Source organism: Lithobates pipiens, unplaced genomic scaffold, assembly GCF_037356315.1.
Source record: "Lithobates pipiens isolate NorthernLeopardFrog02 unplaced genomic scaffold, aLitPip1_a1.2 Scaffold_11, whole genome shotgun sequence".
NCBI classification, from domain to species: domain Eukaryota; kingdom Metazoa; phylum Chordata; class Amphibia; order Anura; family Ranidae; genus Lithobates; species Lithobates pipiens.
Window position 1 is genome coordinate 17,439,211 of NW_027507696.1, and position 22,423 is coordinate 17,461,633.

The window sequence follows — 22,423 nt, forward strand, 5'->3', positions numbered from 1 at the left end:
CCGTCATTTGACGGAGCGATCACGTGGTAAACGGCCGCGATGAGCGGCCGTTTACCGTGATCCGTGATGTGCCGGGTCCTGTGGACCCGGCGGTCACGGATGCTCTCGAGTGCGCGCGAGAGCGGAATTCTGGGAGGACGTCATATGACGGCCTCCCAGAGTTAAACAACCGCCCTGTAGCCGTCATTCGGCTATGGGCCGGTTGTTAAGCGGTTAATGTAATGTGAGCTGACTCACACAGGATAATCTGTTCCTTCCTGTGTTCCTATTGGCAGGAGGAAGAAAGCCAATTAAAGGAGCAGTTACAGGAACCAATCGATGGGGCTTTAACAAGCAGCTGATGCAAAGGATTCTGGAATGTGTAGTCCCTATCTAAAATGGCCCCATAGATTTCTATGGGGACAGAAATAAAAGAGCCAGGGTGCTCTAGGAGGCAGGAAACAAAATACTGCAATCTTGTGTATCTGAGGAGATTCTCAGTGACCATGAGGTAGTGAAAGAGATCAGACCTGAAGGAGAGATGCTGTCTCTCAGATGATCTCCCCGTGCGATTAAGGCCTCCACCGCCAGTCAGGACATCCGGCCTGAGAGAGGGGGATTCCAGGTGCATATCAAGGCGCACCTGCTCCGACAGTGACGGTTCCAGTGTGAGGTGACTAATTGGGTCACCAGGAAAGCCTGCTGTTCCAGGATGTTTGTTTGGGCCTTGACCACAGGATTTGGTGAGAGGGCATTTTGCCCATCTGCAGGGAACAGAGACACTGCACCATAGAAGGAGTATGAACACTGTATACAGACATTGTTGCTGGTAGTCATTTTGCTGACACTTGTAGTGCCACAGGGATAAGGCGATCCATTTTTGGGACACTGTATACAGACATCATTGTCCTCTCACCTTGCTGAGGAGGATCCTGCCTGTTTCAATTGATTAAGCTGTGCCAGTTGTGTTGTTTGGGCCGCTATATAGGAGTTTAAGTGCACCAACAATTTGTGTTTTATCATAACGTGTGTGTTCTCATTGGTCATTGCATTTACACTATTGCCAGGTGTGCCAAAGGGGCAGAGACTGTTTTTAGGGTTGAGAGGCAGAGTAACGGACTGAACTAACTTAGGCAGTCCCTGCGGGGGTATCGCTACACATATAAAGTAGGTTATATGGTTTTCAATGGCATAGTTCTAGTTCATAGTGGTTATATGTCAGTATTACATTGTATATCTCTGTATGTTGTGGTCATTCAGGTGCTTATCTAATAGTTTCAAAAAATGATTGATGCTCCCCGCTGAGACCACCGCCTGTGGAAGTCCACATCCCTGCCGCTCTTACAGTAAAGAACCCTCTACGCTGTTTAAGGTTAAAGTGATTGTAAGGGTTATATCATACCTCCATTGTGCAGCTCGTTTTGCACAGAGTGGTCATAAACCTCATTTTCTGGGGTCCTCTGGCGGCTCTCGCGGGTCCTCCCCACATCAGATAACCCCTTTGGAGAAGCTCTCTCCCAAAGGGATTACCTTGCGGGCGCACTCCTGAGTCAGCACTCGGCGTCCATAGCCGGTGAATGTATGACTCGGCCTCGCCCCCCCCAGTGCCCGCGTCATTGGATTCAATTGACAGCAGCGGGAGCCAATGGCTGCGCTGTTATCAATCTATTCAATCAGGACACGAGACACAAGCCGGAGTTGGTGTGTTTGTTCCCTTAGCGCAAATTTCGAGGCTCGGGTAAGTATAAGGGGGGCTCGGGGGGTGCTGCTGCATTAAAAAATATTTTTCACCTTAATGCATTAAGGTGAAAAACGGCGAGGGTTTGCAACCCCTTTAAACCTCTTTTCTTCTCATTTTAATGAGTGACCGGAAAAGTTTCATCCCTATTGTGGGGTCACCCGTATTTGTAAATTGAAATCATATCCCCTCTCAAGCGTCTCTTCTCCAGAGAGAATAAGTTCAGTGCTCGAAACCTTTCCTCATAACTAATATCCTACAGACACTTTATTAGATTTGTTGCCCTACATTCATTTAACCACTTCAATACTGGGCACTTACAGTGCCTTGCGAAAGTATTCGGCCCCTTGAACTTTTCAACCTTTTGCCACATTTCAGGCTTCAAACATAAAGATATAAAATTTTTATTTTTTGTGAAGAATCACCAACAAGTGGGACACAATTGTGAAGTGGAACGAAATCTATTGGATTTTTGAAACTTTTTTAACTAATAAAAAAAATTAAAAGTGGGGCGTGCAAAATTATTCGGCCCCCTTGCGTTAATACTTTGTAGAGCCACCTTTTGCTGCGATTACAGCTGCAAGTCGCTTGGGGTATGTCTCTATCAGTTTTGCACATCGAGAGACTGAAATTCTGGCCCATTCTTCTTTGCAAAACAGCTCGAGCTCAGTGAGGTTGGATGGAGAGCGTTTGTGAACAGCAGTTTTCAGCTCTTTCCACAGATTCTCGATTGGATTCAGGTCTAGACTTTGACTTGGCCATTCTAACACCTGGATACGTTTATTTGTGAAGCATTCCTTTGTAGATTTTGCTGTATGTTTGGGATCATTGTCTTGTTGGAAGATAAATCTCTGTCCCAGTTTCAGGTCTTTTGCAGACTCCAACAGGTTTTCATCCAGAATGGTCCTGTATTTGGCTGCATCCATCTTCCCCTCAATTTTAACCATCTTCCCTGTCCCTGCTGAAGAAAAGCAGGCCCAAACCATGATGCTGCCACCACCATGTTTGACAGTGGGGATGGTGTGTTGAGGGTGATGAGCTGTGTTGCTTTTACGCCAAACATATCGTTTTGCATTGTGGGCAAAAAGTTCGATTTTGGTTTCATCTGACCAGAGCACCTTCTTCCACATGTTTGGTGTGTCTCCCAGGTGGCTTGTGGCAAACTTTAGACGAGACTTTTTATGGATATCTTTGAGAAATGGCTTTCTTCTTGCCACTCTTCCATAAAGGCCAGATTTGTGCAGTGTACAACTGATTGTTGTCCTATGGACAGACTCTCCCACCTCAGCTGTAGTTCTCTGCAGTTCATCCAGAGTGATCATGGGCCTCTTGGCTGCATCTCTGATCAGTCTTCTCCTTGTCTGATCTGAAAGTTTAGAGGGACGGCCAGGTCTTGGTAGATTTGCAGTGGTCTGATACTCCTTCCATTTCAAAATGATCGCTTGCACAGTGCTCCTTGGGATGTTTAAAGCTTGGGAAATCTTTTTGTATCCAAATCCGGCTTTAAACTTCTCCACAACAGTATTACGGACCTGCCTAGTGTGTTCCTTGGTCTTCATGATGCTCTCTGCGCTTTCAACAGAACCCTGAGACTATCACAGAGCAGGTGCATTTATACAGAGACTTGATTAAACACAGGTGGATTCTATTTATCACCATCAGTCATTTAGGACAACATTGGATCATTCAGAGATCCTCGCTGAACTTCTGGAGTGAGTTTGCTGCACTGAAAGTAAAGGGGCCGAATAATTTTGCACGCACCACTTTTCAGTTTTTTATTTGCTAAAATTTTTTAAATTATCCAATAGATTTCGTTCCACTTCACAATTGTGTACCACTTGTTGGTGATTCTTCACAAAAAATTAAAATTTTATATCTTTATGTTTGAAGCCTGAAATGTGGCAAAAGGTTGAAAAGTTCAAGGGGGCCGAATACTTTCTCAAGGCACTGTATACACCTTCCTGCCCAGATGAATTTTGAGCTTTCAGCTCTGTCGCACTTTGAATGACAATTGCGCGGTCATGCTACACTGTACCCAAGCTAAATTTTTATCATTTTGTTCCCACAAATAGAGCTTTCTTTTGGTGGTATTTGATCACCTCTGGGATTTTTCTTTTCTACTAAACAAATAAAAAAAGGCCAAAAATTCTGAAAAAAACATTTTTTTTGTTTCAGTTACAAAACTTTGTAAATAAGTAAATTTTCTCCTTCACTGATGGGCACTGACGGGGCCGCAGTGACTGGCACTGATGGGCACCAATAATGTAGCATCAATGAAGTGGCACTGATAGGCAGCAACGATAGACGGCACTGATATGCGACACAGATAGACACTGATAGGTGGCACAAATAGGCACTGATAAGTGGCATGGATTGTCATGGATAGATGGCACGAATTGGCATGGATGGGTGGCATGGATGGGCATGGATAGGCGGCACAGATGGGCATGGATGGGCACTGATAGGCGGCATGGATGGGCACTGATAGGTGGCATGGATGGGCACTGATAGGCGGCACGGATGGGCATTGTAGTATACAATATTGTATAGGGATGGATGCCAATCAGTGCCAAACAAAAATGCATGCCAATCAGTGATGCCCATTGTGGGCACTGATTGGCATCCATTATGGGCACTGATTGGCATCCATTGTGGGCACTGACTGGCATTCCTGGTTGTCTAGGGGGGCATACCTGTTGCTGGGCATCCCTGGTGGTCTGGTGGTGTCCCTGGTGGTCCAGTGAGGGCATCCTCGGGGGGGCTGTGCTGATAATCGATCAGCACAGACCCCCCCTGTCAGAGGAGCAGCTGATTGGCTCTCCTCTACTCGCATCTGACAGACGCGAGTGAGGAAAAGCCGATCACCGGCTCTTCCTATTTACACTGTGATCAGCCGTGATTGGACACAGCTTATCCCATGGTAAAGAGTCTCCGTCAGAGACTCTTTACTGAGATCGTAGTTGCGGGGTGTCAGACTGACATCCCGCAACAACGAGCGCCGCAATGTGCACCCCCAGGGGCGCGCAGCGGCTTAATATCCTGATCATGTCATATGATGTCCAGTCAGGATATTAAAACCACTTTGCCACCGTTATTTTGCTATATGGTGGGTGGCAAGTGGTTAAAAAAGGTGAACTTATCCTTTAATAACAGGCAGTGGGTGGGCAGGAAGCCTGGTATTCGGCTTCCGTAGTTTTGTGCTAGGCCTGTGCGGCTACGCCCTTCCACCGCACCTCAGGGCACACTGTGCATGCCGATGCAGAGCTTTTATAGAATCCTGGGGCTTCCATAGTGTTGGACCTGCACAGCTGTAAGCTTTCACCTCAAAGTGCGCACCGACGCACGGTCCTTACTGAAGCCTGCCAAATAAAATCAAATGCCAGGCTTCCCCAGCATTATGCCTGTGTGGCTGCACCCTTTCAAATTTGGACACATGGTGCTGCCCTCAGCACCAGGCCCATGATACCCTTAATCCAGCCCTGACTTCAGGCCTCTTCATTGGCCAGCGCAGGATGGCGTAACTCCCATCACTCAGAGACCGGCACAATGCTGTAAGCTGAGCTACATATGCACGGTTCAGTTTACAGCACCTGAGAAGACCGCGAGCAGGCAGGTAGAGGAATTTTATGGCAGAAGAGACATTGCAAGTCTCTTCTGCAATAAAAGCCTGCCTGCTCACTGTTTTTTTTTTTTGTTTTTTTTTACAGCGTAACTTAAATTTCGCTTTAATATACTTATGTAGTATATGTTTGCTATCAGTAAACATGTGGCATGAATTCCCTCAGATGCTTTATAACCAGTCTTTGATTCTGTGCGCTTTCAGAAAGAGCTTCAGCGCCTTTCTTGCAACATAATCTAATAATGTACATGAGCCAGCAACACAAGGCCTTGAGATGACTGCTTACAGAGTAATTTGGTTATTTGTGTTCCTCTCACTCTTATCACAATAGCCTTCTCTGTGGTATGGGGTGCCGTGTATGAGTCGCCATGGCAACGTCTCCCCCAGATACAGGGGGAGCTATGGAAATATAGTTGGTTTGTAGTCTCCATGGTAACAAAGCCTGTTCGGATGAATTTCTCCTTTTAAGGTTGGAAGACAGGAAAATTGCTTTGGGGAGGGGGTAGGAGTAAGGTAATACTCAGAGGAAAAGGTAGTATGAAGACAGGGTGACAGAGAGGTGGGTGAAGAAAAGCCATAAATATCATCTATTTTATGTTGTATATTCGCATAGTTAGGTCCTGTCAGTTTATGCAGATTCCCTTACTGTACACCATGCTGGTAAAGCATTTCTGTTACACACACTTGCTGATGTGAAATGTGTTTATTTGTTGCTTTAACATTACATTACCATCATTCTCAGGGCATGCTAGAACACACCAAACTGTTCCGATTTTCGGCAAAGCCACAAAAAAAAAGAAAAAGAAAGAAAAAAACATACAAACAAAAAAAAAAAAAAACAGCCATCCCTCCTCTCCTAAGTGCTCTTTTCACCTTTACCAGAGATGGCATTGTTATCTACATTTCCATTATTCTCAGGGTATGCCAAAACACACCTTGAATACACACCAAATCTGTTCAAAATTTTGGCAAAGCCACAAAAAACAAAACAAAAAGAAACAAAAAAAAAAAAAAAAAACAGCCATCCCTCCCCTCCTAAGTGCTCTTTTCATCTTTACCAGAGATGACATTGTTATCTACATTACCATTATTCTCAGGGCATGCCAAAACACACCTTGAAAGACACACCAAATCTGTTCAGATTTTTGGCATAGTCACAAAAAATAAAAAAATAAAAATAAAACAGCCATCCCTCCAGTCCGAAGTGCTCTTTTCACCTTTAAAAGAGATGACATGGGGGGATATTTATTAAAACTGGATTATTCAGAATCTGGTGCAGCTGTGCATGGTAGCCAATTAGCTTCTAACTTCAGCCTGTTCAATAAAGCTTTGACAATAAAACGTGGAAGCTGATTGGTTTAGTTGCAAAGCTGTACCAGATTTTGCACTCCCCGGTTTTAGTAGATCCCCACCATTGTTAGGTCTTGGAAGTATTGAATCATAAAAAGACAAATGACATTAGTTGCCGTCATCTGTCATTTATTTTCCTTTTCGTTTATACTGCTTTCCTAACGTACAAGTCTAAATGGCGCCACTTTTGTGCGACTGAACAAAACCATCCTTTCTATCCCGCTGCCAAACCATTCTATGTAAGCATTATGAGTCATGTTCTGTGAGTTTATGTTGTGTCTGGTGCAATGACTGAAATGTAGGCAGAATGCAGTAATAGAGCAATAAATAGGTACGAGCTGGTGGTTGCTTGAAAGGCATCTGGTTGAAGCCCATGGAATATGAAAAAGCCCAGCACCGGCCACATGATCTGTGTGTAGCACTACCATATATTCAGGCCTAAATCATGCCTTACTGATTCATGGCTCATTCCTGAAGTCAGGGCTGTCTTTAAAATGGGGCAAAAGGGCAGCTGCCCCGGGCCCAGTCATTGTTGTGGGATTTAAAGCAGCTGCCCCTTGAACCCCCCCGCCTGCAAATATTTAATACGTAGGTTCGGGAGGGCCCAAAAAAAAGTTTGCCTGGGGTCCAATAAATATTAAAGACAGCCCTGCCTGAAGTCAAGGTCTTTGACAAAGTGGTGACCTAACTGATAAAAAATTGAGCATGACAATGCACAATTCTAATGGCAAATTTAACTTTCTCTTGGCTAAGTATCTATATCATATAGCATATAGATAACACCTGTCTTTTACACGGATCACTGAGCAGAATATTATAAGATGCTGTAGATGCACTTTAATTATTGATTTGGCTTTTTTTTTTGTTTATTATTATTATAAAGAGATGCCTACTAGTTTATAAAATGTGTTGAACACATGATGGTTGGCCAAGCAAAACTGGATTACAAAAATAAAGCTACAATAAAGTCCTGGCTGAGTGGTTAACACTCCTCCCTTGTAGTGATTGGTCCTTGGTTCATCTTGCATTTGGAATACAGCATGAAGTTTGTACGTCTTATTTGTTGTTTTCTTCACACAGCCCAAAAACATGCTGGGTTAACTGGGATCTGAGCAAATCGGAATTTCCTACTCGATTACAGCTGGTCAGAAGCCTAAAAGCTGGCCATACACTGTGAGATTTCTCTCAAGGGTAGGGTTGCCACCTCATCCCTTTACAACCGAACACATATGAATTACACAGGTTCTGAGGTCAATTTATTGCAGGTAAGGCACCAAGTAGGTTTAATTGCCCCCTTAATCAGCAACGAAACCTGAGTGTTTGGGTTTAAAGGGATGAGATGGCAACCCTACTCACGGGCCAAACAAGTGAAATCTCTTGATTCCCTTATCCATTCTAAACAGCGTGAGAGGACGAATCTCCCCTGCCGGTGATTGTATTCTGACAGCCAGCAGAATACCCCAACAGCGGCTGCATCTGATTGGATACAGCTGCTGTTCAGCCAACCATTTTCCATCTGAATCCTTTGATTTTCAGATCGAAGGATGGAGGGGAGATGCCGATAGGACCACCCACATCAGTCCAGCTAAAATTTACTCTGTGTATGACCAGCTTTATTTGGAAAGCAGGAGGTTGAGTGCTGAGCTTGAAACTTGGGCCATAAAAACCAATAACCACTAAAGAGACAGCCAACTTGATGCCTTGTGTACCCAGTAGCATAAACAAAACCAATACATATTTGATTTTTCTTTCTCTATGATCTCAAAATATGGATAATAAAATATCAGAAAACATGTTATTTGTACTGGACAATAAGTTCATATATAGCTGTAACATATACATAAAGGGCATTATCAAGGGCCTTCCCTTATGTAATGGCATTATTTTATCCACATGGCATCTGACCAATTCTCATATCTAGTGACTGCATTTATTTTTTATTTTATTTTCATCTGATGATCCAAACATTAAGGCCATTTTCATACTGGGGCGTTTTACAGACATTTTCGTGCTTTTGTGAAAAGCTCCTGTAAACTGCCTCTTCTTCAGCCCCAGTGTGAAAGCCCAAGTGCTCTCACACTGGCGCGGTGTGCTTGCAGGATGGGAAAAAAGTCCTGCAAGCAGCATCTTTGGGGCGGTTTAGGAGCGGTGAATACAGCGATCCCAAAACGCCCCACAATTGAAATCAATGGCCAGTGCTGCCGAAGCGATTTGACAGCGGTGTTTTTTAACCCTTTTTTGGCCTCTAGCGAGGGTTAAAAGTGCCCGCTAGCAGCCGAAAAGCGTTGCTAAATCGACGATAAAGTGGCACTAAAACTAGCAGTGCTTTACCATCAATGCGGCCAGCGCCTCAGTGTGAAAGTGGCCTAACACACTTCCTGTGTTAGGGTGGCTACATTCAGCCCTCCACTGTATTTATGGAGGAGCACAGCAGCCACCCTTGGACAGCTGCATGGTCAACATGTGGAGAGGGTAGTGTTCAATGAACTAATACATTTGTATGAACTTTAGATAAGTGACTAACTGTCCCCGCCGGGAGAAGACACTGATTATCACTAGCGGCTATAGCAGCAGCTACAGGGCTGGTGCAAGGTTTTTTGACACCCTAGGCGAAACCTCATTTTGCAGCCCCATTGGCTCCACCCCTGACTCCACCACCTTTGCCCTGCCCACAGGACAGGAGGTGGCGATATAGAGGAAGCATCGGCTCTGCTTCCTCTAGCGCTGGCTCCAGTGCTGCACTGCACCTCCAATTACACTATCAGTTGGAGGGAGCAGCTGCCTGAGACTGATTTAGTTACATGCTGCAGGGTGAATAGCATGCAGATGCAGGGGGAAATCAGTGGTCAGGTGCCCCTAGGCAGCAGTGCTCCCTAGGCAGTTGCCTAGTTTGCCTAGTGGTAGCAACGGGCCTGAGCAGCTAGCAATAGTTGTAAGAGAATCCGGCAGGCTGGTTGTACCTAAGTTGATCGATTGATCGACTTGGTACATTCAGCCTGCCCACTAACGATTCAAATCTTGGCCAGTACCTGCTGAACCCGCCAAGATTCAAACCATGTATGGCCAGTGTCCTATCATATATGGTCCCCCATCGGATAGCATGCGCAGTACACACAGATTCCGAACATACCCGAGGATGAACGGCGCCTGCGCCGTGAGTCCAGGTTCTATTTCCACCATCCAAGTGGACATAGAGTAGGAATATAAAAGAGCCGAGCGCAGCGAGGCCGACCCCAATGTGTGGCGAACGAAGCTCGCCCGCGAGGGGCCCTCTAATTTTCACAACCCTATGTCCGCTTGGATGGTGAGGCTACCACCTACACTCACGGCGCAGGCGCCGTTCAGCTTCAGAGATTTTCCGAAGCTTCTTCCGCTCCGTACTGCGCATACGCAGTACGGGGCGGACACTATATGATGGCAGGACACTATCTGCCAGAACACCAGCCTTAGTTTTTGCTTTTGGGATAAAGGTTTTAAATAAATTGATAAAAGCTGGCCATTGTAAGCATCCCTGTCAGTGGTAAATGCTTTGTCTTAACGCTTTCTAATCCACTAACATCCACTTTTTCTGGACAGCTTGGTCTGTAAAGGATATAAAAAAATAAAATAACCGACTTACTGCCCAGATTACAGGTAATAAAACAACATTGCAGGGTGGACACAGGAAAACAAACACATGCTGTGTTAATACCTTTGACAGATTGCATCATATATGTATATTTTGATTTTGCCCATAGTTCTGCTTTAAAGTGGTTGTAAACCTCAGACATGAAATCCCAACAAGAATGTATTTCTATAGTGTTTACTTGCCTCTCTCCAAAGCACTGTATTATTTCTCTCTGCTGTCTAGTTCCTCTGTTATCTGCACAAGTCACTTCAACAAATTTTCCTGACACCAAGAGAAAAAAATGTGACAAGGAAGGAAGCTTAACCACTTCCATGCCACTGAACATCATATGACGTCCTCGGTTTTCAGTGGTAATATCTGAATGATGCCTGCAGCTGTAGGCATCATTCAGGTATCATTTTTTTCAGCCAGCAATTCCCTTCACCGTAACAACAAACATATCGGCTGTTCAGTCGCATGATCGTTCTTACAGGCGGTGAGAGGGGAGGTCCGCCCTCCGGTGCTTCTCCAGGCTCGCCCGTGCATTCGGCGAGCTGGAGAAGGAATCTGCCAGCCCCTGGAAGAAAGTCATAGAGAAATCCGAGGGACAGATGGTCCCTGGCAATTATGACATCCGGGCCAGCGGAAATAAACAGTGCCGGGGACCCGGCAGGAAAGCCTAAGATCGTTTTTTTTTTTATCTCATCCTTTCCTGCTTGGAGGACCTGTCACACACTATTCCTATTACACGGGATGTTTACATAGGAAAAAAAGTGACCAAAAAATTTTTTTTAAAGGGAAAGTGTAAAAATCATTTTTTTAAATAAAATAAACAATAAAAAAATTTTAAGCACACCCTTCCCCGCGTGCCCACACGCAGAAGCGAATGTACATGTAGGTTGCGTCCGCATATGTAAATGATGTTCAAACCACACATGTGAGGTATCGCCACGAACATTAGCGCAAGAGCAAAAATTCTAGCCCTAGATCTCCTCTGCAACTCTAAACATGTAACCTGCAAAAAAAATGTAAGCGTAACCTATGGAGATTTTTAAGATTTTTTTAGATTTTAAGTTTGGCGCCATTCCAATTTTAAAGCATGACATGCGAGGTATCTATTTACTCAGTGTAACATCATTATACAAAACAATTGGGTTAACTTTACTGTTTTTTTATTTATTCATTAAAGTGTTTTTTTCCCCAAAAATTTGCGTTTGAAAAATTGCTGCGCAAATACCGTGTGACATAAAAAGTTGCAATGGACGCCATTTTAATCCGTACGGTCTCTGCTTTGGGTTATGAGTAATTTTCTATAAAAAAAAATGATGATATTTTCATGTAGGAGAGGAGTGCTGGAATTTGCACAGTATGGAAGTGGTTAAGCAGATTAACAGTCTCAGCTGTGGTCCTGTGTGTTGTGTGAAGGGGTGTGTATCCCTTTCCTCCAATCAGCTCTCAGATCTCTTGTACAGTGTGTAGCTGCAGCTCTCCACCCCCTGCTTTGTGAGTCTATGAAAAATCCTTTTCCTCTCAGAGTTTTACAAGGATGTACAGGACAAATTACCGCAGATAAACAGGTACAACTTATGTAGGAGGATTTGTTTTACCTCTGTGTATCACCCAAGACCATTCACTACTTAGGTATAGGTAGGGTTGCCTGCTGATCCCTTTAAACCCGGACACATTAACCACTTAAGCCCCGGACCAATTTGCAGCCAAAGCACCAAGCCCCTTTTTGCGATACGGCACTGCGTTGCTTTAACTGACAATTGCGCGGTCGTGCGACGTGGCTCCCAAACAAAATTGTCGTCTTTTTTTTCCCACAAATAGAGCTTTCTTTTGGTGGTATTTGATCACCTCTGCGGTTTTTATTTTTGCGCTATAAGGTATTTGATCACCTCTGCGGTTTTTATTTTTGTGCTATAAACAAAACTAGAGCGACAATTTTGAAAAATTCGTGCGACGTGGCTCCCAAACAAAATTGGCGTCCTTTTTTTCCCACAAATAGAGCTTTCTTTTGGTGGTATTTGATCACCTCTGCGGTTTTTATTTTTGCGCTATAAGGTATTTGATCACCCCTGCGGTTTTTATTTTTGCACTATAAACAAAACTAGAGCGACAATTTTGAAAAAAATGCAATATTTTTTACTTTTTGCTATAATAAATATCCCCCAAAAATATATATAAAAAAAAATGTTTCCCTCAATTTAGGCCGATATGTATTCTTCTACATATTTTTGGTAAAAAAAAACGCATTTAGCGATTATTGATTGGTTTGCTCAAAAGATATAGCGTTTACAAAATAGGGGATCGTTTTATAGCATTTTTATAGTAATGACGGCGATCAGCGATTTTTATTGTGACTGTGACTGCGACATTATGGTGGACACATCGGACATTTTTGACACATTTTTGGGACCACTGTCATTTATACAGCAATCAGTGCTATTTAAATGTACTGATTCCTGTGTAAATGACACTGGCAGTGAAGGAGTTAACCACTAGGGGGCAGTGTAGGGGTTATGTATGACGTTATGTGGTTTTTTATTGTAGGGGGGCGTGGCCTGGCATGTGACGTCACTAATCGTCTTTCCCTATGTCAGGGAACAGACAATCGGTGACAGCTACAGTAGGAAGCACGGGGAGAGGTTTGTTTACACAGACCTCTCCTCGTTCTTCAGCTCTGTGACCAGATCGCGGGGCACCAGTGGTGATCGGGTCCACTGGTCGCCGCGGCCACGGAGCTCAGGACCGTGTCGGGAGAGCGCCGCCGGCGGCGCGCTCCTGACCCGCGGCTGGGCACTTAAAGAGCCATGTACAGGTAAGTGATTGTGCCCAGCCGTACCATTCTGCCGATGTATATGTGCAGGAGGCGGTCCTTAAGTGGTTAATTACACAGGTTCTGTGGCAGATTAAGGTGGTAATTAAACTCACTTAGTGCCTTACCTGCATTCAATTAGCCACAGAACCCATGTAATTATTATGTGTTTGGGTTTAAAGGGATGAGGTGGCAACTCTAGGTATAAGTAGGGGTTTACAACCACTTTAAGCCCTCCTTTGGAACACAAGTATTCTTAACTTGTATTCTCATGGACATATTGTTACAGTCTTGGTAACTGTACAGTATAATTGCCTATAATTGGAGATTTTATACATTATTTTTCAATGGGGTTATACCAGGTTGTGTGCTTTATCTCTAAGGCCGCGTACACACGCGCGGACTGTTGGCCCAACTTTGTCCGTCCAACAGTTTGAGCGAACAGTCCGCTCAAACTTAGCATGGACGGACATGGCCACACACGACGGACGAACAGTTTGCTGAAACCGTGCGCGATGACGTGAACGGCACGTACGACGGGACGAAAAATACGACGTCCTATACACTGCAATGCAACCTTCCGACGTGGAAATCCTTTCTGAGCATGCGCGAGACTTAGTTGGCCGAACAAGCCTACACACGAGCGAACAGTCCGCTGAAACCTTGTTTCAGCGGACAGTTTTTCGGAATTTCCGTAAGACCTTGTTCGGCCAACTGTCCGCTGAAACTGTCCGCTGAAGCCCCACACACGAGCGGACTGTCCGCCCAAACACTGTTCAGCGGACAAGGTTGGGCGAACAGTCCGCGCGTGTGTACGCGGCCTTAGTTTTCTCATAATGTTGCTGTTATTTTGTCTCAGATCGGGGTTCATAGAAATATCAGTTTATGCGCCCATGTTCTGTTCATTTGGTTCCATATAAGATAGTCAAAAGTTTTCCGACTTCTGTGGCAGGCACGAGGTCATGTGGCCAGTCCGACTTCCTTATGGCACATGGACAAGATAGTTCACTAGTCACAGGACAGAAAGGTCATGGCATGATTTCGACCTCTGCTTGAAGAAACCTTTATGTTTTCCCATAATCCCCTGCAAAAGTCGCCTTGCTCTTTTGGTCAGACTCTCTCTGCGACCTGGTGGTAGGAGGGTGGCTGGCTGGGGATTGTGTTGTACGTCATCTTTTCGAAGGCGAATCTGTCTGACAACCCCCTCAAGCAACTCTTGTGTATTATGGTGAAGGGCAGCAGATGTCTCTGTGTACTTACAGCTTAGCATGCCTGCCAGGGAGCGTCCCTCTGAAAGAAAAAAGAGAATACAGTGTACACAACGGCATCAAACAAAGTTGGAGTATAGCACAATATGAGCTGACTCTCTAATGTCCATGGTGACAGATTAAATAGGAGCCTGATTTGTCTGAATATGCTTTTTTTTGTGTCTGTAAGCAGGAGTAAGACATTCATTCATATAAGAACCTCATCAGAAGACTATACAGCTGTGCCCATTTCACTTTCACCAAAATTGTTACATCTCTATATTGTGCAAGCCCATGTATTACGTATACCAGCGTTTAACGCCTACTTTCTCTTTAACCACTTGACCTCTGAAAGATTTAACGCCCTTCATGATCAGGCCATTTTTTGCGATCCAGAACTGCGTTATTTTAACTGAAAATTGTGCTGTCGTGAAATAAAATTGATGTCCTTTTTTCCCACGATTAGAGCTTTCTTTTAGTGGTGTTTGATCAGCTTATTTTTTTGCACTATACCACAAAAAAGACAGACAATTTTTAAAAAAAACTAAATTTTTTACTTTCTGCTATAAAACATATCCAATAAAATTAAAGAAAAACAAAACAAATGTCTTCATAAATTTAGGCCATTATGTATTCTTCTACATGTTTTTGGTAAAGAAATCCCAATAAGTGTATATTGATTGGTTTACACAACTTTTATAGCATCTACAAACTTTGGGATATTTTATGGAATTTGTGTTTTATTTTTTTACGCTAGTAATGGCAGCGATCAGTGATATCGCGGGGCTACGATATTGCAGTGGACATTCTCACATTAACTGACACTTTTGACACTTTGGGGGTTATTTACTAAAGGTAAATACACTTTGTACTGCAAGTTCACTGAAAGTGCACTTGGAAGTGCAGTCGCTGTAGATCCGAGGGGGACATGCAAGGAAAATAAAAAACAGTATTTTATCTTGCACATGCTTGGATGATAAAATCAGCAGAGCTCCCACTCATTCCCTGAGATCTACAGCGATCTACAGCGACTGCACTTCCAAGTGCACTTTCAGTGTACTTGTAGTACAAAGTGAATTTGCCTTTAGTAAATCAACCCCTTTGTCTGGAACCTAACACAATGACAGTGATCAGTGCTAAAAATACTGTATGCACTGTACTAATGACACTGGCTGGGAAGGGGTAAACATCTAGGGCGCTCAAGGGGTTAACTGTGCCTAGCCAGTGTTTGTGTGTTAACTGTGTGCTGCTTTTACTAAGGGAAGTAATGGATTTGTCCCTGCTTTGTAGGAACACAGAATTTATTCCTTCACCCCTGTCAGAACTGAGATATGCCATGTTTACATATGGCATATATACATACATAAGGCATATCCCAATTCCCTGTGTATTGCCAACGATTGGTGGGTGCTGGAGGACATTGAGCACCTGGCACCTCCAGATCGGCTTCTGCTGTGAACTATCATAGCAAAAGCAGCCCGCCGATGCCGCGCACCCACCCTGTGCAGGCGGCAGTCTGGAATCACTTGTATATGCGTGATCTGGTACACAGCTTTACTATAGGGCATGTCGGCAAGTGGTTAAAGGGAGGAGAAGATAGAAGAGCATTTTAAAACCAAGCTTCATTTTTGCAATAGTTGATTACTTATATTAGTGCACATTAACAAAGTGTCACTATGTGCATTTCAAATAAAGTTGTCATGAAAAAAAATATGAACTGTGTGATGTGCTGAAATGCGCATCACACCACCCCTTACCGCTGACTCACTGCAGCCGGAGCGGACAGTTGGCTGCATACTAAACCGCTGCTGTGCGCGTTTGTGCATTTAGCGTGCATTTAGTATGAATGGGCCCTTAAACAGGACAGAAGAATGCTGCAGAGGTTCTCGTGAGCCATTGTTTACACCTGAACTGCTTTTCTTCCCAATACAAGTCACTGAAAATGCAAAAGTAACTCAAGCAAACCGAGAAGTAACACAAAACGCCAGAAAGTTAGAAGTCAAATTAACTTAGACGTACATGAACGTTAACTAATTTTGACCTGCTTGTGAGTCTGATACTCTCCTTAGTTGCAAAGATAAATAAGAACACCTCTACTTGGGCTATTTCTTCCTCAACAATTCAGGCTCAGGCGCATTAGTTAAGTAATGCAAGTCCATTACTCTTGTCAAACAAACTTAGATATTAATATAATATTGTGTGGTCAGAGAACATGCTGACATTATGTCTAATCACCTACTGCAATGCAAGCAATTTGTATTATACTAGTAATACACAGTATCATACTAGTTAAAGTGTTTGTAACCCTAAATGATTTTTTCTTAAATGGATCGTGTTCCTTTAAAGCATGTTATACAGCACAGTGCTTGTGCTTTATAATTTGGCCCCTTGTATCACCTGAAATACCTGGCTGATCTTGCCTGGTTCTGCCCTCCCCCTGTAAACTGACCACGGTTTATCATGGCTGCTGAGCCCTGACACTGTGGTCAGTTTACGTGCCTCCGTCATCCAAAGCTCTCCTCTGTCTTGCCGCCCTTCTCCTCCCTGCCTGTCAGCTAATGACAGTGCCTGACCCTCCCCTCCTGCTGCTATTGTAACTGTGTCAAATGCCTACAATCTCATCTGTTATATTAAATGATGTGCCTCAATGTATGTTTTTTTTTTTTTAAATAAGACACTGTAAACCTTTTTCATAGCAACGCTCGGTGCTCACGTGACCGCCCACCTCTCTCGTCCTCTCCTCCCCTTCTCCCAACTGACATCAGGGGAGGATTCTCAGCCCCTCCCACTGTAGCTGTCAGATCGGGAGAGGGAGCAGCGTGCAGTTATAATCGCCTAGAGGCGATTCAGTTCGCATTGTGCGCTATATAAGTATTTCATTCATTCATTCAGTTATGTGAGCGCCGAGCGTGGCTACAAAATAAGGTAGAAATTGGCATTATTTTTACAAAGAACCTACACTGGAGCATAGAACGTTATCTAACAGAGGGGATTGTATGTACTTCATAAAGTGGCTTTACGACTAATTTAAGTAGTTTACTGGTAAACTAGAATCATATTTTATAAAACTTTCCATTCATTGTAGTGAAGTGTAAACTTGAACTCAAATTTACAAATCTATAAACTGGAGTTTTGTAGCATTTTATCAATACAGAGTGTATCCATGGCACTCGGCTTATAAAGCATGCTGAACGTGCAATACTTTCATGATTGTTGTGTAAAATTGACTGAGCCAGATGTTCTATCTCTACTAGGATAAATAAAAAAAAGGGATTCCCCCCTCTTATTCAACACTCCACATTATGGGATCCCTCCTACAGTTCAGGTCTGCTTTAAAGCCCAATTAAATAAAATAGGCTATAGTTAGCTGTACTCTAGCCTGGAGCTCTCTACCTTGGGGCTAGTATGCGGTAAGTATCAAATATTCATATTTAATATATGACAGATTAAAAAGAAATAACACTATACTTTTTTTTTTTTTTAATCTATACTCTAGGTTAGCCATGTTTCTACCTCTGAGTCTCTAAAAAGGCTTCTTTTGGTAAAGCCACCCTCTGTTGTAAATTAAAAGCATAGGTAAACCACAAAAATAAACTTCTCTTGTTTTCTCCCATTTGGTCTGTTAAAGGTAAATACCATTGACAGTGTATTGTGGATTATTTTGACAACTGCAAAAAAAAAAACCCAATGGTCCTGCTATAAATCTTTTAAACTACAAGACACTATCCTGCTATATTATGGAGAGGCGAGGGCTAGGTGTTATTCGGTCCTAATTGACTTTCTCTCTTATGGTGACAATACACCTCCGGTCCCCCATAGAACAATGAGTGAGCACTGTCATCCTAGGAGAGGAAGTGTGTTACTGGCAGAATCACCAGCTGAAAATAAAGCAAAAAAAAAGAAAAGAAAATGAATGCAGCCAACAAATCTAAGGACTGGTAAGCTACAATATACACCGATCAGACATACAGTGTCTCTCAAAAGTGAGTACACCCCTCACATTTTTGTAAGTATTTTATTATATCTTTTCATGTGACAACACTAAAGAAATTACACTTTCCTACAATGTAAAGAAGTGAGTGTACAGCTTGTATAATTTGCTGTCAATTTGCTGTCCCCTCAAAATAACTCAACACACAGCCATTAATGTCTAAACCACTGGCTACAAAAGTGAATACACCTCTAAGTGAAAATGTCCTAATAGGGCCCAATTAGCCATTTTCCCTCCCTGGTGTCATGTGACTCATTAGTGTTACAAGGTCTCAGGTGTGAATGGGGAGGTGCGTTCAATTTGGTGTTATCGCTCTCGCCATGGTCGACCAAAGAAGTTGAGTGCACATGCTCAGCGTCATATCCAGAGGGGGGGGGTCAACCTGTCAGTGCTCAGACCATATGCTGCACACTGCATCAAATTGGTCTGCATGGCAGTTGTCCCAGAAGGAAGCCTCTTCTAAAGATGATGCACAAGAAAGCCCATAAACAGTTTGCTGAAGACAAGCAGACTAAGCACATGGATTACTGGAACCATTTTCTGTGGTCTGATGAGACCAAGATAAACTTATTTGGTTCAGATGGTGTCCAGCATATGTGGCGGCAACCAGGTGAAGAGTACAAAGACAAGTGTGTCTTGCCTACAGTCAAACATGGTGGTGGGAGTGTCATGGTCTGGGGCTGCATGAGTGCTGCTAGCACTGGGGAGCTACAGTTCATTGAGGGAACCATGAATGCCAACATGTGCTGTGACACATTGAAGCAGAGCATGATCCCTCCCTTCAGAGACTGGGCTGCAGGGCAGTATTCCAACATGATAACAACCCCAAATACACCTCCAAGACAAACACTGCCTGGCTAAAGAAGCTGATGGTAAAGGTGGTGGACTGGCCAAGCATGTCTCCAGACCCAGACCCTATTGAGCATCTGTCGGGCATCCTCAAATTGAAGGTGGAGGAGCGCAAGATCTCTAACATCCACCAGCTCTGTGATGTCGTCATGGAGGAGTGGAAGAGGACTCTGGTGGCAACCTGTGAAGCTCTGGTGAACTCCATGCCCAAGAGGGTTAAGATCTGCTGGTAAATAATGGTGGCCACAGAAAATATTGACACTTTGGGCCCAATTTGGACATTTTCACTCACTTTTGTTGCCAGCAGTTTTTAACTTATTTTGATAGGACAGAAAATGTACAATGTTATACAAGCTGTACACTCACTACATTGTAGCAAAGTGTCATTTCTTCAGGGTTGTCACATGAAAAAGATATAATAAAATATTTACAAAATTGTGAGGGGTGTACTTTTGTGAGATACTGTTACTCTTTGACCACCCACCCAATATTGAGTTGGTCCCCCTTTTGTCATTGAAAAAGCCGTTACCTTCGAGGCATGGATACCACAAGACCTCTGAAGGTATGCTGTGGTATCTGGCACCATGATGTCAGTAGCAGATCCTTTAAGCCCTGTAATTTGCAAAGTGGGGTCTCTGTGGATCAAACTTGTATTTTCAGCAAATCCCACTGATACTCGATTTTAATGAGATCTGGAGAATCAGGAGGCCATGTCAACAACTTAAACTAATTTTTGTGTTCCTCAAACCATTCTTTAACCATTTTTGTAGTGTGCCATTCTCCAGCTGGAAGATGTCACTGCCATCACAGAATACCATTTCCTTGAAGGGGTATGCTTGATTAGCAACAATGTTTTGGTAGGTGGTAAGTGTCAAAGTAGCATCTACATCAGGGAACCTCAAACTATGGCCCTCCAGCTGTTGCAAAACTACACATCCCATGAAGCATTGTAAAACTCTGACATTCACAGACATGACTAGGCATGATGGGAATTGTAGTTCCTGAACAACTGGAGAGCCATAGTTTGAAGACCGATGATCTACATGAATGACTAGGCCAAGGTTTCCTAGCAGAACATTGCCCAAAGCATCACACTGCCTCCTCTTATGCAGCAGCCTGGTGCCATTTCTTCCACAGGTATGTGACACACACACCTGACCATCCACAAGAAAACGTGATTAATTAGACCAGGCCACCTAATTTCATTACTCCATAGTCCAGTTCTGATGCTCATGTTCCCATTGTAGGTACTTTTGGCTGTGGACACGGGTCAGCATAGGCACCCTGACTGGTCTTCAGCTATGCAGCCCCATACACGACAAACTGCGATGTACTGTGTATTCTGATGCATTTCTACGGGAACCAGCATTCACTTTTTCAGAAATTTGAGCTACAGTGGCTCTTCTGTTTAATTGGACTAGACAAGCCAGTCTTTGCTCCCCACGTGCATCAATGAGCCTTGGTCAGCCATGACCCAGTCACTGGTTCAATGGTTTTCCTTCCTTGGACCACTTTTGATAGGTCCTGACCACTGCAGACCGGGAACATCCTAATAGAGCTGCAGTTTGGGAGTTGGTCTGACCCAGTCCTCTTGCCATTACAATTTGGCCCTTGTCAAAGTCACTCAAATCCTTATGCTTGCCCACTGTTTCTGCTTTCAACACATCAACTTCAAGGACAACATTTTCACCTGCTGTATAATGTACCCCACTGATTTTTAAATGCCATTGTAATGAGCTAATCGATGTTATTAACTTTACCTGCCAGTGGTCATAAAGTTATAGCTGATTATTGTATTGCATTTTGTTCTTGGGGTTAGATGTGTTCTTATCACCATTTATTATATTGCTGTATTTACATGTGTATAGCTAATCAGCTGATAGGAAAGATGTTCAAGAGTGATATACAGTATATACAGTGGAGAAAATAATTATTTGATCCCCTGCAGATTTTGTAAGTTTACCCACTTACAGTATAAAGAAATGAAGGGTCTATAATTTTTATCATAGGTGTATTTTAAATGCTAGAGAAAGAATATCAACCAAAAATCCAGAAAAACACATCGTACAAATGTTATAAATATGAGAAATGCAGTTCAGTAAAATAAGTATTCGATCCCAAAGCAAAACATGGTACCTGGTACCTGGTGGAGAAACCCTTGTTGGCAACCACAGAGGTAAGATGTTTCTTGTAGTTAAAGACCAAGTTTGCACACATCTCAGGAGGGATTTTGGTCCACTCTTTTTTACAGATCTTCTGTAAATCCTTAAGGTTTCTTGGCTGTCACTTGGCAAACTCGAAGTTTCAGATTGCACCATACATTTTATACAGTATCAATGTCTGGAGGCCACTCCATGACCTTAATTTGCTTCTTCTGGAGCCACTCCTTTGTTGCCTTAGCAGTATGTTTTGGGTCAATGTCATGCTGAAAGACCCATCCATTAACCATCTTCAGTGTTCTGGCTGAGGGAAGAAGGTTTTCATCCAATATTTTACAGTACATGGCCCCATTCATTGGCCCCTCAATGCAGCAAAGTTGGTCTGTAACTTTAGCAGAGAAACAGCCACAAAGCATAATGTTTCCACCTCTGTGCTTGACTGTAGAGATAATGTTCTCATGTACAGTCATGCCAATGAACATCTAAATGATTCAGAGAAGGATTGGGAGAAAGTGCTTATAATCCACCACAAAGCATAATGTTTCCACCTCCGTGCTTGACTGTAGGGATAATGTTCTCATGTACAGTCATGCCAATGAACATCTAAATGATTCAGAGAAGGATTGGGAGAAAGTGATGTGGTCAGATGAGACCAAAATTGAGCTCTTTGGCATTAATGTGACTCGCCGTATTTGAAGGGGAGAAAAATGCTGACTATGACCCTAAGAACTCCATCCCTACGGTCAAACACGGAGGTGGAAATATGATGTTTTGGAGCTTTTTCTCTGGATGGGAACATGTATTGTAAAATCTTGGATGAGAGCCTCAGCTAGAACACTAAGAATGGGTCATGGATGGGTCTTTCAGCATGACAATGATCCAAAACATAGCACCAAGGCAACAAAGGAGTGGCTCAAGAAGAAGTACATTAAAGTGGTTGTAAACCCTCCCCCACAACTTTGTCCCATGCAAATCAGCATAAATAACCCTGATGAACACTGCTTGTAGATATCTCCTTACTTGCTTAGTATTGTTGTAATCCTTGTTGTTCTGTAGAATGAAGTCA

The 22,423-nt window shown here is 43.4% G+C and overlaps 1 protein-coding gene across 1 annotated transcript in view; it reads right to left on the reverse strand.

Annotated features, from left to right (window-relative positions):
* Positions 1-6,043: 6,043 nt before the first annotated feature.
* The window catches only part of REM2 (RRAD and GEM like GTPase 2), a 31,959-nt gene continuing 15,579 nt past the window's right edge, over positions 6,044-22,423 (reverse strand). Inside the window, exon 6 of the mRNA XM_077469010.1 lies at positions 6,044-14,401. Within this exon, the coding sequence (XP_077325136.1) occupies positions 14,124-14,401 (278 nt within the window). The 3' untranslated portion in view covers positions 6,044-14,123. The remainder of the gene's footprint in view (positions 14,402-22,423) is intronic.